The 14,373-nt window shown below is 37.7% G+C and overlaps 1 protein-coding gene across 1 annotated transcript; it reads left to right on the plus strand.

The window, feature by feature from the left end:
• Positions 1–1,567: 1,567 nt before the first annotated feature.
• On the plus strand, positions 1,568–11,858 carry LOC139147440 (lysosomal protective protein-like). The gene is made up of 10 exons (XM_070718547.1): positions 1,568–1,844; positions 2,717–2,828; positions 3,795–3,932; positions 4,431–4,589; positions 5,412–5,503; positions 6,985–7,069; positions 7,716–7,883; positions 9,082–9,242; positions 9,796–9,955; positions 11,314–11,858. The coding sequence occupies exons 1-10, from the start codon at positions 1,660–1,662 to the stop codon at positions 11,482–11,484; spliced, it is 1,431 nt and encodes a 476-aa protein (XP_070574648.1). The 5' UTR covers positions 1,568–1,659; the 3' UTR covers positions 11,485–11,858.
• The last annotated feature ends 2,515 nt before the right edge of the window (positions 11,859–14,373 follow it).

Raw genomic sequence — 14,373 nt, forward strand, 5'->3', positions numbered from 1 at the left:
ACAGAAACTTTTATTCGCTTGAGTTTTTGTTTTTTCTCTAACAGTTTGTAGGTCGAATAAATGAGATATAAAGTGTTTATCATTATACGAATAAATCCACATTGTATCACCCATGAAGCCAATACTTCAAATACAATCTGATCTCTATCAGCTCAAATTATAATTCTGACCAAAAATACTATAAACTTACAAAGTTGTAGTGTTTGTATGACAATACATAAAAAGTTAATTTAGTCTATCCCAAGGACACACCGAACGCGGATGTAATATCAACTAGTGATGTCGATATCATGATTCATGTAGGGCACAGGGCATTGTTTTTGACGAAAGATGGCTATGATATATTGCGAACTTCTTCTAAATCTCAACGAATTATCGCCAATACTCTGCACGTCAAATATAAAAATCAACCTTTCAAAAGAAAAACAAACAAACTTGACAGTCAGTTTCTCTGTCTAATCCAACTCTTGAGATTGAGGGAAACATTTTGACCGGCAGCCTTCGAAGAAACAACAACAGGTGCATTTTAAGCCCCAATCCAGTGACAACGCGGTTTCGATGACACTCATTTGTGACTCTGCAGGCGCCATCAAAATCTATTGTAACAGTTGTAAGTCGATGAAGGTATAAGGAAATTAAAATACTATCAAAACATCGAATGTGAAAACAACCTATAACGCCTGAAATTAGTCACTTTTACTCACCATTCGTCAGATATAAATAACTGTTCAGAGAGTCTGCCGAGGCAGTACAGTGACTGCGCGCATCAAGTTACCGTGCAATCCTACTTCTTCAACTATATTGACCATATTTCTGAGGGTCTGTGCTACAACTCCGTGAGTTTTGCATAAATACTGATCATCATTTAGGATTCGAGTGCTGTAGGGTGCTTTTGTATCTGTACAATAATGACAGAAACATTATTTTTTTATTAAGAATATTCGTAATCATAAATATATTATAACAGGGTTTGTAGTACAACTGCGTGAATTGGGCATGAAAACTGATCGTCATTCAGGATTCGAATGCTGTAGGGCACTTTTGTAACGTACACGATAATGACAAATATTTAATTTTATAAACACTATTCATAATCATAAATTTATTAATATTTTTACACTCTTATGATAACGCCTTGTGCCCCTGTGGCTTGAGAGTAGAACAAGAACTTGCTATTGAATTACAGACCAAAATATCGCAGCGATATCGTGGGGGAAAATGAAAATTTACAGCCACTTCCATTTAAAATTGTAGTCGGGATCGATTATTGACAGTACAGTGCACTTCTTCCGAAACGTAACCACGTATGGAGCAACGTGCGCTTCTCCATTGTTCCTTATTTGCAGATCATTCAACCGACAATTCTGTTCAAACAATCACCAATACAATTTTGGTGCATGGATTATGGAGAGTTATGCACATAGCAGCTGCCATCATCATTCGCAAAACTTTCACCAGACTTGTAAATATGAAACAACTCTAGAGACGAACAAACAACAGAAAAAATAGAATCCCCCTTTGTCGAGGTTTTTCCGGGGCCACGGGATAAAGGTTATCACCCCAGTTGCAGTCACATGACAGTCGTGCATGTGACAACTTAGGTAGGCATGAGACCTTCTCCGTTTGGCTCTACATGAAAATACGATTACCTTAATCAACATGGCAACGAACAAATTGTCGCCAGGATTTCTGAGCTTTGTTGTTCTTTGTGTAATTTTTATGATTTTTGTGGAGGCCGACAACCCAGACGAGATCAAGTCACTTCCTGGTTTGAGCAAGCAGCCTACGTTCAGACAGTATTCTGGCTATCTCAACGCCACTGGTTCTAAACGACTGCACTACTGGTACGTAAGACCGTGTTAATATATCACCTACTGTATTCAATGAGAATACCTACTCTTTGTATGGACTGCTACAATGGAGATAGCTAACATTTGCCAGTGATTTAAAATCGCTAAAAAAGGGCTAAAATAGGAACGCATTATACACCTAAACTCAAGATCATGTTCAGATAAGCATTTTAAACACATGAAGAAGCCCTCCTCACATAATTGAAAGTTCGAGTTTTGCGAATAACCTGCAGATAAGTATGTCCGTGCTCTGGTTACAAATGCACCACGTTTTCTCACCAAAATCAGAAAATAATGTTTGAAAGACAGCTTAGACTCTATTGATTATGTTGAAGTTGACTGAATTTGAACAAATACAATGAAAGAATTGGAGTTCTGTCTTGCATGTTGTATACCTTCCGTGGGCGTTTATTTTGAGGTCATTTGAAGGTCGAACGTTAGTCATGGTCGCATCACGTGAGGACGCTCTGATGATACAAGAAATATATATAAAAATATATATATATAGAGAGAGAGAGAGAGAGAGAGAGAGAGAGAGAGAGAGAGATATTATATATATTTTATATATATATATATATATATATATATATATATATATATATATATATATATATATATATATATATATATATATATATATATTCACATGATATATCGAACCATGACGATATACGCAAATATGTATATTTTACAAAAAAATATTTCATCAACATAACCGATCGTTTGCCTATATTCGATGAGACTAGCCCTGTTATAAGGTCCGATCACTGCTTCCACGCGTACAATTTTCCAAAGTATAGGATGTTTTTTGTGAATTCAGTATATGTGACAAGAAAAAACTAATTTCATTTTCGTTTCGTCTGCAGGTTCGTAGAATCACAGAACAGCCCTAAAGACGACCCCCTAGTGTTATGGTTAAATGGTGGGCCAGGCTGCAGCTCATTGGATGGGTTCCTCTCTGAGTTAGGACCATTTCATGTAAGGGGGATAAGCAAGTTCCTCAAAAACTCTATATCTTTGTCTGATTTATTTCCCTCTTGTCTTCAAATTTCAACAACAAAACCTTCAGTTGACTACAGCATGCGCAGATTGAAGCTAGATTTTGTTTGACGCGAAGGATTTGTAACGTTTACTTCAGTTTTACATGTATTGGCATTGTCCTCGCGTGATAAGAGTACTTGATTGCTTGACCCTGACTTTGAGGAAGCTGAGCAAAGACTGAACTAAATGAGTCACTTGAGATGACAACAAACATTGATTCTCACTTTTAACACACCACAACACTTAGACTCGCAAACACATATAAATATATTTAATATATAAAACCACATATTTACTTTGATGATAGACAATTTAAACTACACTGAACAAATTTTTAGTGTCCAACGGAAGCCAAGGTATAGAATAGAACAATACTTAGTATATAGACACAGTGTAAAATATTAGTGTAAGACAGCTATGCCGTACCATACTCTAGTTTTTATGACGAAAAGGAGTCCAATATTACGTCATGTTTCTGCTCACAACAGCATCGAGACATTGTCAAACCAAATCAACAATACAAATCCGGGGTCATCGTGCATAGTTTGGAACTAGCGACACAAATTACCCAACATTTTGCGACATTTTGAAATTCAAAATGGCCGTCACGTGCACTCCTATGGGGAAAATTAAAGTTTGGATTTTCCAAAAGACTAAGACGGTGATCGTTTTTCTTGCTCCGAGCGCTTTAGGATGAGCCCCCATAAGCAGTAGATCAGAAGAGAATTGTAGAAATTTGAGAGTCCGACCTCGAGGCGTGTTCTACCTTAAGGAACTAGCCTGGCCCCGCTGACGATGGTCAACGGTATAACAAGGAAATCCATATTTTTCAGAGAGCCCGAAACATAGAACCTAGCATATGTGGTAATGATGCTTGTTTCATCTATGTGTCCTGTTTTTCAGGTCAATTATGATGGCAAAACTCTTTACGTCAACGAATACAGCTGGAACAAAGTTGCTAACGTTATCTTTCTAGAATCTCCAGCTGGTGTTGGATTCTCTTATTCCGATGACAAAAATTATACTACATCGGATGATGAGGTAACTGATACCGATTCGAAACGTTATCCCATGTCTCTGCTAATGCCACGAATGACAGGGCGTCCCTCATCGTGCGCACCAATGTTCAATCGCAGTATGTCTAAAACTAAAAATAAAGTCGGTGTTAGTAACAGATATAAAAGATATCTCTATCGCCCTTATAGCTGCTCGAGTCGGAGTATTTTTACTACAGACTGTGCAATAATAGCTGATTTAAATTTAATAAGAAATGTGATATTTTATGGACTTATGCTGGCTGGTTCACGATTGTGTTCTTATGTTTTCGTATTTCATTGCACCTACGTATAGTCTATATTTCCTCTGTTAAAACGCAAAAGTTCTATATTAAACCAGTTGCCCTGAAGCTGAAAGTCTAGCACAATGGGAGTTAACTTTTAACAGCTCTTCTTTGCGTAGCTCGCATACAGAAAAACTTAGACGTGCCACTAACACTGCATACTAAGGTATAATTTTATCATTATTTTCATTTCTCTGCAGACATCACTGAACAATTATGTAGCCCTGCAGTCGTTCTTCAAGAAATTTCCGGAGTTCGCCAACAACTCATTTTACATAACGGGCGAAAGCTATGGAGGGGTTTATATACCGACATTGTCTGTCAGAATCATGAAGGGAAATGCAACGATCAACTTGAAGGTGTGTGTTTTTTTATGATTTATATTTGTACGTAGACAGGGACTGACGTGGACAATTCGCTACTTGCAGTTCCAGATGTCCACAGAAAACAAAGTGAAGGATCTAGGATTCAAGTCACTCTAAGGTCACCGGCTGCCGCGAGGCTCTGGACGATAATTTTCGTGCAAATGGGTGCGAGGGCTGCAATGCTTTGCAGGTGCACAAGATGTAAACCTATCGGATATTGATTTGAAAAAAAACGTGGAAAAAGAATGCAATAAACAAACAACACACACCACACACACACACACACACACACACACAAAATCAAAACATAGTTACTTGAGAACAATTCATGATTCGGGCAGAAACGTCAAATTTAATGACGTTGTTTAAATGCGGGTTCAGTCACTTGCAGGGATAGGATTAACTGGGGCTGGGGACAGTAAAATTAGTAAGAGTTGAATTTGAAGTTAGAGTCACGATGGTATAATCTTAAATAAGATCTGGACACCCTTCAAATTTTCTGAGCGGAACAAAGTTCTGAGAGTAACACAAAAATGATAGACGATATTTATTTCGGAATTCGCAAATTCACTGAACTAATGTTTTCAGTTTTTGCCAGTCAATGGTGCAAACTGTCAGAGTTTACCATGTCATGGATATCTCGTGTACAGTACACGCAGAATCAACAAGAATCAACGAGAAGACTTTGGTTTTAGATTTGAAGAAGATTTTCTAAAACAATGCACCAGTATTCCGATGAATGATTCTGCGAGAACTTTATGTTGGCGAAATTATCCACTGTACATAAGTAATAAGCTGCATCATTTCTCTCTGTAGGGTTTTGCTATCGGCAATGGTCTCCTCAATTATGAACTCAACGACAATTCACACGTCTACTTCAGTTACTATCACGGCATCTTCGGGGACGAGTGAGTAGTGTCGCTTCGTTTCATTTCGTTTCGTTGAATAGAACATAGAGAAAGATGGACAGAGTCGCAACGGGTATTGTTTAAGGCGTGAATCGGTTACGTAACCCATCCATGTTCGCCTCGCCTCAGGTTGCTCTCGCCTCTCTTTTCCGGAGAGTGCCAACCATGCATCCTTCGGATTTTCGCCAATTGTTAAGCGAAAGTATGTTTGCAAAGTTTGTGTTGTTGTTGTCGTGTGGTGCTGAGCGGAATGGACGTGCTGGCGAAAACGGGAGTGTTTTGAGCTTCAGGAAAATGAGTTTTACCGTTTTAAAAATTCCTCTCATATTTTTATGAATATATAATGAGTGTATTTGAACCAAATTTGAAAGTCTTTTATCGATACTGTCTGGTTTTACTCAATGGTTTACGGTCAGTCATACCGTCTTTTACACGTATGTCAAGGAAGGACATGTTTATGAAACTGCTGGCGTGTTATGTTTTGATTGGCGTGAAGCAGTGTTTCTGGCCTGAGAGCTCACAAAGTAACTATGGTTGCTACGCGACTGGCAGTACGATGCCATCTCGTCGTATTTTTCGCATAATCTCGTGTAATTATCAACCACAAACAAAGCCTCCAAAAAGTTTAACACCGTTGAAGCTCATTTTAATATGAAAAGCCAATAGTCTACCGAGACGACCATGGAACAAAAGGCATGCAAGTGTTGCCACTCTGTTTATGTTTCTCTGTGAATAGAATAAGCCCGTACACGCTGTAGGTTTCGGTCACATAAACTCCACTTTGACCCTTTCTGTGAGAATGTCCATTCACAATTTCGTTCGATTCTTTGCTTGCTCAGTTTCAACAAAGACAAAATCAGGACTTTTTTCACTGGACTATTGCATCGATGTTTATGAAACATGGATGCGAATGGTGACCTCCTTTTTATGTTTGCAAACTTTTGCATATCATGTTCTCTAATCATAATTTTAGTGCGACCGTGTTATTCTATTCACCGAGATGCATAGACAAATAATTTCTTCAGTTGCCTCCTTAAAAAGGACAGTCAATGTTAAGATCTGTTTTGAAGTTTGATTCAGACACTGTGTTTTGTTAGTGAAATTAACACCATCACATTCGATGCAGTAGCCTATCCACATGATCCACAAAAATATACAGTAAACCCTTAGGGAACTCGGGTTTCTATATGTACGTGTTACGATGCTTGTGTCAGTATATCATCAAGTCAAGCATCATCAACAACAATTTAATTTTAAAGCTCTCCACTAGGAATTTTCCTTCAACAAGATCAAATTAAAAAAGATTATCTTATCTGTATAAACCAGTGCATAGGTAATACTATGGACGTACGAGCAAGGCGTCCATGGTGAAAGAAGGAGCCTGAGTTCAAATTTTGCACTTGACGTACTTACGTAACTATCAACACAATTTAAATGATGACAGTATTTTGATAATTGTCATTCCATATTTTTTTGATAAGTCTGTGGGCGGACTTGAATAACTACTGTTGCAGCAAAGGAGTGTGTAATTTCTATAACAACACGGATCCAAACTGTCGCATTGCGGTGAGTATATCACGTCAACAAATGCAAATATTCCCTGATAGCAGTATAACCAAGGATAAACTGTCAATGAATAATGTACATTGTAGCTCTCATGAAGAAAGATCCACAAACAAAGGTGTAAAACAATGTAGACAGTTTTTTCAGCCTGAACTGAAGATGTTTGGAAAGGAAAACAAACAAACAAGCAAATGTACCAACGGTTTAAAATGGCACTTTTTCTGCAAAAGCATGTTGAAATATTTGTCTTTTAAAATAGGCGAGAGAATTGGTGGTTTTATATAATTTATTCATATGAAACTATTGAACCTGTGAATCTCGTGATATTTCTGACAAGTAAAGAATGGACCATTGCATCTGTAGAGCATAGACAGTAGAGAAACACCTACTGTCTATGGTTAGAGTAGGGACATGCAATCATGTTTCCGTTTGAAGAATTTTACAATTTTCTGGGTTGGCATCACATGCATGCTTTTCCCTAGACTTCTTTCAGTTTTGAGTTATGCGAACATTGGTTTCATGCGCAGCAAGAGTGCCGTTTTTATAATGTTTTATTAACAGGTTTTTGTCCCTGTTCGTGACCACCCCTCCCGAGTTTAAGACCTCATGGTCGATCCCTCACATCGTGCAACTTCATTGACTCTTTCAGCTGGATCAAGTACATCATTTCAATTACAATATCGGTTTGAATACATATGCGCTGTACACGGACTGTGCAGGGGGTATCCCACCGCACGCATCGAGGTACTTGCGGGACGTGAAGAATCTGTTCCGATTCTACGAATTCGATACTCCAAAACTACGACCGACAAAAAAGGTAACATATTCGAGTTTGATCACAGAGAGGGTATCAGAAAATCAGAGTTTGTCCTGACACAATAAATGTAAGACATCTGGTGTTGTTATGTGTTTTATTACGCATTGTTGTCGTGGCCAGCACATGTATAGTAACGTTGAAATTATTACTGGTCACCCCTTAGACTTGCCCCACGTTTCTGGGCATTTAATATCAAAACTGAAATTGAAGGAGTAAACTTCAGCAGACAGTCACGCTAGGTGGTAGGATGTTGCGTAGATCGTTGAATGAACGCCTTGGTGTGGCTATACCAGTATTAAACTGTCACAGAGAAAAGCCAGACAACTATTAAGAGCGTAACTTTAATATAGATACGAAAGATAAGTGAAAGCTCAGGTAAATCAGGGATGGCTAGACTGGGCCCCTCCCTGTTTTCCCGATACACCACCTTGTGTGTGTACACAAGGTTGAAAGTACAGGGGCGTGTTTGTATTTTAACAGAGGTAATGCCAAGGAACCGGAGGGTCAGTATTAGCGTTTTTGTACATGTACGTACAGTGATAACAATATGGGGAAAATGAATATAAACAACAACAACAACAATAATAACAATAACAACAACAACAACAACAACAACAACAACAACAACAACAACACAGATCCTCAATAAGTACCAACAGCAGTGATGTCTGAGCTCCATCCGTTAGGGTCTGACCAAAGACATTGATGTCACGATGTGCTCACAAACCGGAATTTCATGTCCACACAAAGTTATTCTCATTATGAGTAGGAGATATGAACCACGACACATTTCATCACGTGCACATCAAAGCGGTAAACGCTTTGGTATTTTCCACTTACCAGTTTGGGCTGAGGTCTTAGGGATGGGCTTAATGCCTTGAAGGTATGTGTTCCGGGGATGAATGGTTCGGAGGGGGGGGGGGGTGTTAACTTACGCGAATCCTTGTCACCAGTGATAGAGTGATGGAACATTTAGGACTAATTGTATTACTAGGAATCGCGTGACGCTTAATACATTTTGGGTTTTAATACGTTAGAGCCAAAACATTTTGAGCTTTGGTGATCTCATAGAATTATAGTGAGAATTTTCTCATGTACCGGTTTCTGATCTATGACAAGGGAACTTACATTTCATATCAGTGAATATTCATCCTCTCTCTGATACAGGATATCATTCTTTTTTAAAATTATCATTCAGGTAAACGTCACAGGACTTCCTACAGTCAACTCTGGCAAGAACGGCCTGAAAAGCGTTCCTCCGTGTCTTAACGCAAGTGCAGCTACTTCGTATCTGAACACACCGGATGTCAGAAAAGCGCTGCATATACCAGAACATTTACAATCTTGGGAGTTGTGCAGGTACGTCATGGTAAACTCAAGTAGAGTGATTATTTTTGTTATCTAGTCTTTTAAATTTGCCTTTCGCACTAATAGGTCAGTCGACAGCGATGATGACTTGTGAAGTTTTTGACGTTTTTGTTCTGCCTATAAAGTAGATTTGTTAAATTTACTCCCCAAATCATGTCAAAATGCATTGTATTCAGCCTATCAACTCATCCTCAACGTTTTCTTAAAATATCCAACGTTTTTGTTGGAAACTACATTTTATTCGGGACCAGAATCCGTTTGACAATAGTATACTTCATATTCTACACACTGGGCTGCTTTGCAAGGCTATTGGTTTTTGTTTCAACACATCTTAGGCAAACGTGGAATCTCGTTTCCTAGACAAAAAAAAAAAAACCGAATGAAACATGAAATTATTGCCCCATGAGTCATCATGGTCTGAATGTTCTTTCCCGCATTTATTATGTTAATGTGATCTTCGGGTCTAAAGTTTTAATACTTGTCGCTAATATGCAAATTGGACGCACATTCTCAAACGAACAACCTGATCATTCTATCTTCTCAGTGACGAGGTCGGTAATCACTACAAAAGGACCTACAAATCTGTGTACGAGCTATTCAAAACCATTCTGCCGCAGTACAGAGGCATGGTATACAACGGAGACACCGATATGCAGTGTAATTTCCTCGGCGACCAGTGGTTTGTGGAATCGTTGAAACTCAATGTAAGATAACTACATTAATAAGTGTCACTTATTATTTCAATTTTAAAGCAAAGTCTGCAATGATTACATTCTACTCAGTTTACCATCGCTGATTTAAAGTACCGTAAGTGTGAAGTTTTGATCCTGATATTATTGTGCTACAATTATATACCAGAACATGGATGGAGATGAAGATAAAAAGATTTGATTTATTGCATGCATATTTTCATATTTACCTTTAGCAAAGCCTAAGTGTCCAATCATGTAGATGTGCTCTTAAAAGTCAAACTTTGGTGCGCTTAGGGGGTGGAACTTATGCGACTAATGAAATGTAAAAAGCGACCCCTTCAAATTAAATTTTTAAAAATTTGACCCCGTCCCCAAATTTATCAATTGTAAAATGTGACCTCTCCCCCGAAAAAAAAAATTCATCAGATTTGGTTCACTAACCCCTTGCACTCGTATGCCCTGGGGTGAAAAATTGGGTCCTTCAAAAGCGTTTGCAAGAAAAAAGAGTGACCCTCCCGAATTTTCATACTCAAAAAACAGCGACCCTCCCCTGGATGTCACAGTCCATTTCTCATTTGACCTTTGAACTTTCGGAGAATCCCTTTTGAACTTTACCAATAATCACTTTGGTGAAAATCAAATATCATATTACTTTTTTTAGATCTGCTCTCTAAAACATAATTTTCTCATCACTTGCATTTATATTGTCAATTGTCAAACTGTTATAAAAGCACAGATTTAGCTAGTTTTGCGCTGTAAAAAATATTCAAAGTTTCCTCATAGACAGCAATTTACAGTGAACTTGATCAACGTTTCGGTGAAATTCCAAAATCAAATTTCTTGCCCAACATGAAACTGTAACCACCTAGTCTGAAAAGTACATTAATGTTAATAATCAACAGTCTATAGATACACAGATTTAGCTTGTTTCAGTTGTATTGGAAAAATTATTGATAATTTCCTCATAGACTACAATGTATCGAGCAACATTTCGGTGACATTCCAAAGTCAAATTTTTGTCCATAACTCAATACAAACCTTCGTAAAATTTGACCCCTCCAATCGTTGATTGTAAAATTTGACCCCCCCCCTAAAAAAAACGGTTTCGCAAAATTCACCACCTCCCCGATTTCCACCGACCCCCTCCCTGTTAAAAATGAATGTTCCCTCACATATATATGAGTAAATTGTATATACAGACTTACTGTAGAAAGTAAATTTAGCCACAGAGCCAGGAGAGACGAATAAACCTACAGTCAGTGTACTTGTGGGATGATACATATCGGATGCAAATCATGGAATATGGTATCGCCCTTTACAGCCTGAATACAATGTTTCTTTGACATTTTCGTCATCTAATTTTTCTTCAGGAGACACAAAAACGACAGCAGTGGATTTATAACAACCAAGTGGCTGGATTTTATCACAAATTTGACCGTCTGACTTACGTGACCGTGAAGGGCGCAGGTCACATGGTACCGCAGTGGAAACCTGGACAGTCCCTACTGATGTTCGAGAACTTTCTCAACGGTACAATGTAGTGTACTTGTCGGACAATAAGACACGTGATCTTAATTTTAAGCCTGATTGGCTAGCCATTACCTGTCATGAGAATACATTATCCAGTCAAAATAGCGCATGATATTTCAAATGCTTAAGAAAATGACATAAAAAGCAACATTTCTGCAAGCGGTTCATAATACGGCCGAACCCTGTCATTTAATACATGTATTTTAATGAAATACCATAGTTTTGTATGGATCTTTCGTGCATTAGTATACTTTAAGGACTGTCCTACCTAATTGGCGAAGGGATTTTGAATGGTGGGATTGTTTAAATAACAATTTCAGAGTGGAACAATTCTTAACATACTGATGTAAAGTGTAAAGTTATTTTTGTGTGGTTTAGAATTATGATGTATATGCTTTCATGTTCTGCATTTTTGAAAGAGGCTGATGAGTATTAATTACTACGTCAATATATATATATATATATATATATATATTGTTACGTGCAGAGAAAAACGAACAAAAGGGTGAACTCAGCAGTAACGTTTAAACAAAATTTATTACGAAAATAAAACTAATTATATATATACAAGCTAAGTGAGGAAGGGTAAATGTAAATGTAACTGGAAGTTGTTTTGTTGTCAACAACTACACCCAAACTCATTGCCATTATTCAGTCCGATATCTATGCTATGATGGCCAAGAAGTGATGCAATGTAGTATCTGGTATGAAAAGTGTGACTGACCTAAAATACACATATGGTCATATGGGACCCATACGACCAATGTAAACACTGTATGCTAGGTAACATGGCCAACTCTTTCAACACTTTTGAGATAAAACAACTTGGCAATTTCTAGCAAACATGGGTAGCTGGATTGACGCAGATGGGTTAAAGTCTATAAAGATCTCTTGGTGAGATGTCAAACAATACCAAAGTAGTAAGCCAGACACATAGCATCGCCAATGTTGTACATAACACATCTTACTGGGTAACACATTTACACAGAAATTTGAATTGCATGAACAGATGAACAAATAATTCAAGCTCGGGAACATTTTGTACAATGTTATAGATAATGGAATAGCTTCAAAAGCACTTTATCCACAACTTGTAGAAAGGAAATCTACTCAAAACTGTAGAGTTGAATTGCAGTATTAAGGTAGTATGCGCCACGAAAATGAAAGACTTAAACTTTTGCTCAGACTTTCCTCAAGCAACCTTTCATGCGTGCTCTTTCATAATCAAGAACAACAATCGGGTATCACCGTGCAAATTTTGGTACTAGAGAAACAAAATACCAAATATTAACCGATATTTGAGATCAAAATACTCCATGAACTTTAAAATGAATTTCCATGAGTGGTAGGCCAAAAGGATATTGTAAAAATTTGAGTCCGAATATCTTATCCAGAGGCGCAAAAGCTTTTTTGACATTCCACAATTAACTATGCAATGTTCAATTTCACTTCAACTGATGAGATTTAGTGCCATTGTGTTTCATATTCTATCAATGGTACAAATTCAATGGAGCTACCGTTCCTCGAGGTAATGTGGATATTTTTCAACCAATATGCCTATCCACAGGGCAGCGGTATAGGGCAGTTCAACACACAAAGCTCACAGTGATTGGTGTGATGATCAAACCCTCTGATTCAGTCTATTGTACATCTGTTATTTATTCAGAATGTTGATCCGTATCTTACCAAACATTTGTGTAAATTGCTAATAAAGATGAAATTAACAGATTGTGTATGAACCAAGTCACTTTTGTGAAGTCAAGTGAATGAAATAGACAGCTGTGAACACAACTGAAATAGAAGAGTCGCCCATGGTAGTGAGAGCAGATATATTGGCAAAGTAACTCAGATGTAACACAGATGTAACACAGATATAACTGAAAAAGTACACACCATATTAACAAAATAAAACAATACTGTTTGAGTTGTTATCTATATAGGCACCATTTATATAAAATAACATTTGTTATGACAGAATCTTGTCATGACTCGGGTTTTTTAGGGGGGATACTTAGGTATTTTCCGCTGTGATTTTCAGCTGTGCCATAGTTTGTAAGTCACTGTCTCGGCCATGTAGCTTGATGTTCCTCTCTTTGTGTACGGAGGTGACATGAAAAACGCCTGCATGTTGTCCCGTTTCTCCTGTTACTCGTCTCGCTGAAAATCACCAAAGACTTCACGAAGCAACGACAAGTTAAAATGTGAAGGATTGAGTGCATAAGTAATGTTAAAATTATTACTTTTCCACAAAAAAGATAATAAGGCAAATGTGATAAGTTTATTAGACTACTAGTTTCCTTCTGAATAAAAAGGACGCGACATAAAAAAGTTGATATAGTCCATCGGCATAAAAACTTAACATAGTCTATCCCACGGACACACTGAACGCGGATGCACTATCAACTCGTGATGTCGATCAGTGGTATAGCTAGGGCATTGTTTTGATGACAGATGGCTATTATATTGCGATCTCCTTCTAAATCTCAACGAAGTATCGCTGATACTCTGCAAGCCAAATGTGAAAATCAACCTTAGAAAAAGAAAAACAAATTGACAATCAGTTTTTCTGTCTCATTAAGAAATCCAACTCTTGAGATTGGGACAAACATTTTGACCTTCAGCTTTGAAAGAAACAACAACACGTGCATATTTAAGCCCGATCACATGACAACACAGTTTGTTAACAATAATGTCTTATTCTACTCCTAAAGCATGTTGAGATACACAGTATTCAGTTTTTCAATGCAGCCTGTACTTGGGTAATTTGCATCGTTCAGTGAATTCTGGTCCGGACGAGAATTTCAAATGTAAAGAATAACGGTGCGCTTTACACGAATAGACATTTTGTTGACAAGCCAATACTAGGTGTTTACCATGCTTGGGGAGTAGGACAAGAACTT

The sequence above is a fragment of the Ptychodera flava genome, chromosome 13 (genome assembly GCF_041260155.1).
Source record: "Ptychodera flava strain L36383 chromosome 13, AS_Pfla_20210202, whole genome shotgun sequence".
NCBI lineage: Eukaryota > Metazoa > Hemichordata > Enteropneusta > Ptychoderidae > Ptychodera > Ptychodera flava.

Excerpts from the sequence above, each read along its gene's own strand:
- LOC139147440 (XM_070718547.1), top strand. The coding sequence starts at position 1,660 with ATGGCAACGAACAAATTGTCGCCAGGATTTCTGAGCTTTGTTGTTCTT. Across the intron at positions 3,933-4,430 it reads ATACTACATCGGATGATGAG|ACATCACTGAACAATTATGT; the intron begins GTAACTGATACC and ends ATTTCTCTGCAG. Across the intron at positions 7,070-7,715 it reads ATCCAAACTGTCGCATTGCG|CTGGATCAAGTACATCATTT; the intron begins GTGAGTATATCA and ends TGACTCTTTCAG.